At 29.9% G+C, this 10,390-nt stretch overlaps 1 protein-coding gene and 1 pseudogene across 1 annotated transcript; both read left to right on the top strand.

Moving 5' to 3' along the window:
• The first annotated feature begins 844 nt into the window (after nucleotides 1–844).
• On the top strand, nucleotides 845–4,087 carry LOC113561429 (annotated as a pseudogene).
• Nucleotides 4,088–7,739: 3,652 nt separating this feature from the next.
• LOC105277782 lies at nucleotides 7,740–10,390 on the top strand. Its single transcript, XM_011336405.3, has 4 exons — nucleotides 7,740–8,241; nucleotides 8,993–9,442; nucleotides 9,608–9,874; nucleotides 10,005–10,390. The coding sequence occupies exons 1-4, from the start codon at nucleotides 7,796–7,798 to the stop codon at nucleotides 10,177–10,179; spliced, it is 1,338 nt and encodes a 445-aa protein (XP_011334707.1). The 5' UTR covers nucleotides 7,740–7,795; the 3' UTR covers nucleotides 10,180–10,390.

The raw sequence follows: 10,390 nt of genomic DNA on the forward strand, positions 1-10,390 counted from the left end.
TTCCCATGAAAAATTCGCCTTTTATTTATATAAAAAAAAAACGCAATTACTTTTTGGCCAACCCAATATAATAAATATTTTTGGAAATAAAAATTAAAGATAATTTTAACACGAACAATTTATTAATTACATATCACAAATCATTTATCATATTTAATTCTGGAAATATTGAATAATTTTAATATTTACTGTTCATATTGGTATTTCCTACGACATAGAAGCTTGAAGCACTATTGCAGTAATATTGCAACGTTGCTGCAAAAATTATAAGTGAAATTGCTAAGCCATAAGTTATTATGTTGATATTTGCATATTTTATACGATGTTTCGCCGAATAAAATATTCTGCATTACTAAGTCCCGCATATTATTACACGACGAGGTACACGCACGATTCGCAAAAACATTGTCGTTTTATAAATTGTCGAGCACACGAACATTGTAAATATGTAAATTATCCATTTTCTTCCATCCACTATCGATCTGTTTTATCAAATTTTCACATTTGTATCTATGCTGCCTAAATTTAAACAATTTTGATTAAGAAAAAAATATTATACGTATGTAAATATACTTAGTTTCTATTTCGATACAAATATAAATCACGAATGATAACTGCAGCATGCATTTTCTTTACTTTTCACTTTACGAAAATAGAACAGTAAAATTATTAAATTAAAAGTTTATACAATTGTATCTATAACAAAGTTTAGAACGAAATAAAATTGATAATGCAACGCAAGATTCAACATTTTAATCTTGACATTTACTGCACATTTTTTTACAGCAACTTTGTTCCGAGTATAATTAGCGTAAGTCGATCATAAACATAGTGCTCAAATAAGATGACTGTCAAGTATCATATGTTCAGGGTAAGCTATTAAAATCTATAGATATATTCTTCTCTGAAAATACAAGAAATAATGAAAACAGCAGATACTAAGATTAAATTGTTTTGAAGGAAACATCAGATACTGTACGCGTTTGTTTTAAGAATGGAGACCTCTTTTGGAGGATCATGTTTTTGATGATTCATGACTATGAATCGAATAATACAACATTTACGTTAAAAGTGCACACAATAATGTAGTGTGAAAACAAGACTTTATTTTCCAAACGTAAAAAAATGGAAAATTACAGTTATCTTATGAGCTTGTTGGCGAATGTCGTACAATAATAAAAAAATTTGGCACTGTGTACACACGAAATGACTATCATCCACATTGGGGACACGATAAACGAATATGGGGATGCTTTTAGAAGTTTAGTTTTAGAAGAATTTAGAAGCGTAATAAAAAAGATTTATTTCTTTGAAAATTACGTTTACTCAATCATGGCCAAGCGTGCCAACAGAGCACAAAATTAGGTCCTTGATATCGTGCAAAAAGATTTCTCATTTTGCGCAACCAGTGAAGATTTATTTAAAAAACTCATTTATTCCATCGACACGAAAAAAACTTAAACGTTAAGATTTAAGACTTAAGAGGTGCGACCAATTATAGTCGAGAATGTAAGCAGTCATTTTAAAATGTAAAACAGCCGTGTAAAAATGTAAAATATAAAAGGCCGTGACACGAAAAAACTTAAGCAGTAAGACTTAAGACAACCACTGGTAAGGTCGATTTTGGAGAAAAGCGTGGCTCTCATAGATTGTCGCTAGTTAACGATACCGAAAGTTATCGATAAGCAAGTTACAGCATCTGACCCCAGTTATCTTCGCACCGTCTGTAAAGAAAGCGTTTATATAAAATATGATGACTTTTAATAACATGTTAAGTGATTGTGTTCAAAATTCCAAGGATAGTCTGAGTAATTTCTACGAATATGTTATAGCATTCAAGAATAGATTTGATCGAAAATTATTTCCGGAAGATTTCGACATATGGACTGTACACAAACAATACACCTGGATTAACAAGAATTTCATCATATTCTTTCTAAATGTGCCACAAAGTTTACTCAATTACATCCCAGCTGCCTTTAAACAGCCAGATTTTGATCGATCACCAGTGGAGCTACCCGAATGGCTGGACATGGAAAAGTATAGTAGAGGACAAAAATTTGTGCGTGAGAATTATGCCGCAATTATGTTTTCGACATTGATAGGTACCATGTGTAATTATTCTTTCGACGATGGTCTGAAACCACTTATCATCACGGGACAGTCTGATACGCCATATTTAGGATTCACAAGGTATTTTTTCTTAATACGATCAAATCCTGATGAAAAAATAACTGAAATCTTGTGCTGTGTGATAACGATTTGATTGATTTAATTATCTTTATGTTTTCTGTACTACTTATAACAAAAATCTGTTTCAAATAAAATTAATATAATATAGTTCTATTATTAGTATAGTTCTAATAGATAGAATAATATATAATATAAGAAAAATTTATGTACACTGAGAAAAAAATGTACTTGATCCAACGAAATGTTTTGTCACGGGCTGCCAACAACATATATACTTATTTCGACAAGTTATATTTTGAAACAAATATGTAGTTCTTGGATTACACATACGAGAATTATAATCCAACAATTATATATTTGATTCAATATATAACTTGTTGAAATAAGTATATATTTTGTTGGCAGCCCGTGACAAAACATTTCGTTGGATCAATTACATTTTTTTCTCAATGTATAAAAATACGATAGCGAAAAGTTCGCAAAAGATGAAAAAAACATTGCTAGATAATTTAATACATAAATAAATGCAAAATTTTTATACTTTTCCCAAATTGTGTATTTTATTCGGCGGTTAATAGACACGAAAAATTATACATCAATATCAGAAAAATAGGAAAGACTTATTATTATTGTTATTAAATCCTTATTAAGATCAAAAGCACATATGTTGTATTTTTTCAGACTTTTGCATAATGTCTTTATATGTAAACATTACAATAAATATATCTATACATGCACATGTTCTAAACAAAATAAATCAGCGAAATAATCTAACAATTTTTTTAAAACAAGTTAATAATTTGCAAGATACCTATCGACTATACAACGACTATTCAACTGGTATAACGGTCAGCCTTGGGTTCAAGAAACAGCGGCATACAAAGATATGCAATATACACGTAGAATGCATTTAATGATAAGGAAAAAGTTGTGTCAACTCAATAATGAACAAATCAATAATGCGTCAAAAATTGCGAAACCATGGTGCTCGGATCGTGAACTACTTTTAAAAGATTTTACCACAACTTGCCCACTTGGGGAATTCGGACAGCGTCCTTATACTATGTTCCATGATTCACCATATAGACCACAAGGTATAAATAATGCAGATATGACAAGTACCCAGTGCAACTTTCTGGGATTTGCTGTTTTATATCCGACAATTATCGGAATTCATAATGCGACCGATGAAGATCTAGACGCCTTTTGTCACATGTGGAGATGTTATGGATATTTTCTTGGAATAGCAGATGAGTAAGAAAAATAAAACATATACATAATTAAAGATGATATTAAAATATTAACTCAACTTGTGATCATATTTGTGTAATTCGTCAGGTATAACTTTTGCCGTGGCAGTTTCGAAGAAATAAAACAACGGACGCAAAATTTTTATCAATGTTGGATAATACCTAATCTAAGGGATATTACACCTGAATGGGAACACATGACGAGATGTATAATTGAATCCATGAATTATTATTCTTTAATGTGCATGTCATGTAAAACAATAATATTATTGACTACAGATATACTGAATTTAAGTATGTCGCATTTACATGGATCACTCAGTTATCTGGAGTGGATTGCTTATAAGAGTTGGACGTGAGTAAGCCCGTAACATTTATTACTGCAATATTGGTTTTCTAATTAATTTTACGTGTTGATTCTGTCAAATAATCTACTTTAAAATATATGTATCCTACACTTTCATTATTTTAATAATTTCAGATTTGTAATGCATTACGCCATGAGATTTTCAAGTTTTCGAGTAATGCATAATAAAATAGTGCAAAAAATGGTTGCTAAAGCAGCAAACTTTACTCCTGAGAAACATGAAGAACTATAAAAGAGATCAGAAAAACAATTATCGAACAAAAACATGATTATATAAAGAGAATTTGTTGTGTTTATAATTCGTAAAACATTTCAGTTCAGTTATATAGTTATTACACATTTAATTTTAATTTTATTTGAATTTATATCTTATATATATATATATATATATATATATATATATATATTTAGCATTATGTACATTTACTCTTATTTTCTATATAAGTTTAATATTATATAATAACATTATCTTTTAAGATTTATATTAATATTATATATGTAAACTATAAATATTTTTTGAAATAAAAAGTAAAGATACTTTTACTATGATCAAGTGATTAATTACATATCACAAATCATTATGTAGTGTTTCATATTTAATTCTGGAAATATTGAATACTTTTAATATTTACTTTTGATATTTCGTCTTTTCCTGTGACATAGAAACTCGAAGTAATATTGCAGTAACATTGCAACGTTGCTGCGAAGATATTATAATTCAAACTGCTAAGCCATGAGTTATTATGTTTGCACATTTTGTACAAATGTTTTGACGAATAAAATATTCTGCAGTACTAACAATAAGTTCCGTATAGTATTACGCAACGAAGATATTATTACGCATATTATTACACGTACATAGTTGTCTTATTAAGAAATTACATTTTCAAAGAAAAAGAAGAAAACGAAATTACTCTTGCTTTTTGCTGTTGTGCAAAAATTAATATTGAACGATTAACGTCACAACGTTACAATGTCTGGAACGGTTAGTATAAATGTTATAGGTGAAGCGAATTCCTTGATAAAAAAGTGTTGAATAAACAAAACGTATATCTAGAATATTATGAAAAGTTTTTTGTTGCCAATTTTTACAGCAACTTTGTATCGAGATAACTAATTACATAGTGATTAAAGTATAAGTAAGGTGGTAGTTCGGAATCATATGCAGAGTGTGTGAACCAATATAATCTCTAAATGAATTTCTCTCCGACAGTGTTGGATTAACTGGAAAATTCATGCCGATCTCCTTAGCAAAATTCAAACGCACAACTTTGCAGTAAGAATTAATACAAAGTTTTTGCGTTTGAACCCTGCCAAAGAAATCCACACGAATCTTCCGAAACACAAACTTTTGTCTTAATTCTTAATGCAGAGTTTTGCATTTAATTTGTGCTAACAAAGAACATAGACTTTTCGGTCAATCCAATATATTATATAATAATAAAAATGTAATGAAAATAGCCAAAGACAACATCAATATTTATACTAAATTTTTATCTGCGCATTTACTAATAAGAAAAATGAATACCTTATTGCAAATTAGTATTATTGTATAAAGTATTCTAATGAATTCCTTTTCTGTAAAATTATTAATATATTATTGTAAGAATAATGTTAATAATATTCCAATATTTTCTCAGTTTTCTGCAAAGAAGTTGTTGACGCTAGCAGTGTTTGCGCTAGTGAGCAAAGATAAAAACTAAAGAGCCCAGATAGCAGAGAGAGTTCAAAAAGAATTCACTTGTATGTCACCAATTCTGAGTTCATTTTTAGATGCAAAAAGAATTCAAAAGAATTCTAAGAACTCTTTTTGCATCTGAAAATGAACTCAGAATTAGTGACATGACAAATGAATTCTTTTTGAACTCTCTCTGCTATCTGGGAGATCATCAAAGAGATATTAATGTACTGATTGACGTAATGCGTAGAACTTCAATTATAATTTTCCTTATATGTACATGTCAGTATATTAAAAACATACAAGAAACCAGTTTTTAGAAAAATAGATGCAAATAATTCGTAACACGCGTGGATTTAAAATGTTTTTTATCTTTTTCTAAAAAGATAAATTTTTTTATTTTTATAATATACACATAATAAAATACTCGTTTTTAATTAATTAATGCATATGTAAAACAACAATAAATAAAAAATATGAGTACCAGTTTTGATTTCCGATTTGGAGTCATGTTTCTTGTCATCTTAGTTCCGTGAACCAAAAAAATGGACTTTGCAGCATTCACCATTCACGCTTTATGCTTCGAAAAGAATTTTTCTGTGAAATATATGTGTGATAGTTCTTAACAGCGTACCATACGACAATATAGGAGATATCAAAAGTAATTTAAACATTTTGTAAAAATATCAATAAAAATACTCCTCATCAGTAACCTTGACACGCGTTATCAAAATCATGACTGCTCTAAAGTACCTGCTGGAATTAACTATTCACTCAGTAATTAAAAATCATACTAAAAGAGAAACACAGTAATAAAAACACTTCGCTCAAAGGCAACAAACATTTAAATTGAGTGGTTTAATAAATTGCAACCGTATACATCTTGTCCCTCCTGTCAAGATAACTGGACATTTTTCAATTTAATATCTTTTACGTGCTAAGTGAACGATGTCCATTTTTTTCAAAATGTGTTTTCTTCACAAACACATTCGGTATCGTTCAATTTATTCTTACGTAATATAAAAATGACACGCACATATTATACAACATATACGCATATATTATACAACCAAATTAATGCTATTAGGTAAGTGATGTAGAAAAAATGGAACAAAAAGTATAAAAACAACTTCATGAATGACAGCAAAATAGAATGACTTCATCCTGTACACCTATTCGTCACTGTGAACTAAATAGATACGATAGATACTAGCTATATTGATGATCAAGCATTTTTTTAGGATCGGAATTATTTCCACTTTAGAGGCGATTTTCAAGAGCTACGCCTACTTCTTTACTCTTGCGTCACTGCTGGCGAATTCTCCAAGTGACAAGTTGCGCCGTTGAGACACAGGACTGTCACATGTCCTGTCGGCAGGTGTTTGCACGGGGCGCACTTCCTAATTACTAATCTATTCTTATTGAAATCCTCTATGTTTCTATTTTTATATATTACTATTACTATTACATTATACAACGCGACAACAGCTTTCCATGTTACCCATAAGGTACTATTGCTGACGTTTTCTTTTAACTAGCATCCCCAATAGGTTTATTCCACTGAAGAAGAACGACTTTCGACTTTATTTGAGTAATAGAAAATACATACTATTAAGAGATTATGAATCAGATCTTCTGAATCGTTTATGTGACTCTACAAATGACGGTATGTCGACATTGATGTTTGAGATGTTTGCATCAATGACGATAAAAATTCCTCGTTTAATTTAGAACGTTTATCCGTTTTTATATATTTCATTTTAGAAAAGGAACATTCAGATATGTAGAACCAAACATTAAGAAAATACGAAAATACAAAGACTGCAATTTATTAATTTGGAATAAGACGATTTCTCTAAAATTTTAAAGAATTCTATTCCCTTCTCTGTCCGCGATTTAAGAGAAATATCTGTTTGCATTTTGCAAAGTTCCTACTGGAATTTTAGATTCTGCTCCTCAATTTTAACTGCGAGAGGATTCTCGAAAAGGATTAAGTGTTTCTATTATAATTAAGTGTCGATATGTTACTAAAACACGTTTCAAATTGATTTATTATTGGTTCGAAAATATGCATGTGTTTTTTAAACTAAATGTATATCACGTTCTTCACTGATAATCCGTCAACGATGCAACCGTGACTTGGAAGTTTCGCCGGCGTGCAGAGATGCAAGGGGAAAGAAGTAGACGTAGCTGTTGAAAATTGCATCGAAAGTGGAAGTAATTCTGATCACTGGTCAAGAATATGAATCCACTTAGCACCATTTGCCATTCGCATTGTACACTTCAAAGAGTGCTCTTCCGTGAAACATGACAGCTTTTAACAACACATCAGACAGTATGAAAGAAATCAGAAGTAGTTCAAAAAATCTTGATGTATACAAATATGTACTGGCTATCAAAAACATGTGTGATAAAAAATTATTTCCGGATAATTTCGACGTCTGGACCGTAGAGGAGCAATATACTTGGATTAACGAGAATCTTGCCACGTTCTTTCCAACTGTACCGCAAACTTTGTTGCGCTACATCCCAAGTTTTTATCAGCAACCAAATTTTGATCGATCACCAACGGAGATACCTGAATGGCTGGACATGGAAAAATATAGTAGAGGACAAAAATTGGTGCGCGATTATTATCTTTCAGTGATTTTTGCTAAAATACTCGGCATAATATATGTCTATTCTTTTGTCGATGATTTAAAACCGATTATCCAAAACAGACAAGCTGATACGCCGTATTTAGGATTCGAAAGGTATTTTTCTTTTAATTTTATTAATTTAATTGTAATAAAATATTATACAAATTAATGATTGTGTTTTAAAACCAATAATATGTTACGTTAAAAATATATTTTAGTTTGAAATATTATTCATACAACTTTATATAAATTGCTGGTTTCTTATCATATTTGCAAAATTGTACTTAGAAAAACTGCAATGTGTTAAGTGTAGCATTCACTACTTACATATTTATATTTTAACGTATTTCATTAAACTCATATATCCAAAAGATTGTTACTTTAGTACACGTATCTGCCAAAAACACTTCTCAAATTTCATTTTAACAAATAATTTAGTTTTTATAAAATTCTTAAGTTATAAAATACTTTTGTGTATATAGAAACATTCATCTATGTATATTTTAGGTATCACGTAGACTTTTAAACATTTAATATATATAAATGTTAAATTCTTACATTTAATCTTTATTATTTATTGATATTTCTAAGATGAATTACTAATAAATATTATACTGTTATCTCGAAAATAATTAATTTTAATATTTCTTTATAGAAATTCAATCTCTTTCAAATGCGCGCGCGCACATTCATGCACGCGTACACAAAAGTTATGACAAAATGTATATGATTTAACCAAATCTATCTTTCGTAAAACTTTTTCCTATACATTTATAACCAGCTTTTTATATTTTTTAATATATTATTGTGCCGCATAAAGTACCAAGCACAAGCAATTTTCAAAAGCGATTTAATAATTTGCAAGGTATTTGTCAACCATACTACGAATATTGGACTGGTATAACGGGCAGCCTTGGGTTAAAGGAACAGCCGCATGTAAAAATATGGAATATGCACATAGAATGCATTCGTTGATGAGGAAAAAACTGTGCGAGCTGGACGATGAACAAATCGACAATGCGTCAAAAGTTGCGAAGCCATGGTGCCCGGATCGCGAATTACTTTTAAAAGATTTTGCTTTGGCTTGCCCCTTTGAAAAATCTGGTCAACGTCCTCATATCATGCTTGAAAACTTGCCAATGCATAAACCGAAAGGTCTACATTCGACATCTATAGCAATGACTCAATGCAGCTTCATAAGTACAATTTTACTCACTCCACAAAAGCTTGGAATACATAACGCAACCGATGAAGATCTAGAAGCCTTTTGTCATATGTGGAGATATTATGGGTATTCTCTTGGACTTGATGACGAGTAAGACGATTGTAATCTTAATAAAATATGTATACTTAATAAACCATGTATATATAAATATTTTATAGATAACACTTGTGACACACTTGTAATTATACTTATTATTATTCTTATAATTATATCTTTATTCTTTATTGTTATACGCTTATCATCATAATTTGTCAGACAGAACTTTTGCCATGGCAGCTTCGAGGAAGTAAAAGAACGTGTGCAAGATTATTATCGCTATTGGGTAATACCGAATTTGAAAGAAATTACACCCGAATGGGAACATATGACGAGGTGTCTCGTTGAACCTTTAAATTATTATCCTTTTATATATATGCCTTATAAAGTAATGATGTTATTGGCTACAGATGCATTAAATTTAGACATGCCGAATCTATATGCTTCACTTAGTTATGCTGAATGGATTGCTCACAAAGGCTGGAAGTGAGTAATATCATTTACAGAAAAATTTCTTCAATGTTACATTGAATGTTCGATGCACTTACTAATTGTACCAAGAAATTATGCAATATACTTAAAATTATTATAATTCGGTTTGTTATGTTTATTCCAGATTTATAATAGAGTACGCTATGAAGTTTTCAATGGTTCGAGCAGCATTGAATAAAGTTATACTCAAAATAATAGATACAGCGGTAAACTTTAGTACAGAAAAGCGAGCACAGCTTAAAAAGAGATCAGAAGAACAATTACTAAATTTCTGTGTTAGATATCAAAACCAAACATAATTATGATATATAAACTACAAACGTAATTAGTGAAAATACTTCAGTAGAATTATTATCGGGTTCAGGTTCGTACGCTTCCCTAAATGTATAACAATTTATAATTCCTTACACATGTTTAATATAATGGAGAAAGATATGCATAATGATATTATTATAAAAAATATGTCACGTATACAAATAATTTTAAAAAGAAATAAAAAAATTAAGAATA

The sequence above is a fragment of the Ooceraea biroi genome, chromosome 1 (assembly GCF_003672135.1).
Source record: "Ooceraea biroi isolate clonal line C1 chromosome 1, Obir_v5.4, whole genome shotgun sequence".
NCBI lineage: Eukaryota > Metazoa > Arthropoda > Insecta > Hymenoptera > Formicidae > Ooceraea > Ooceraea biroi.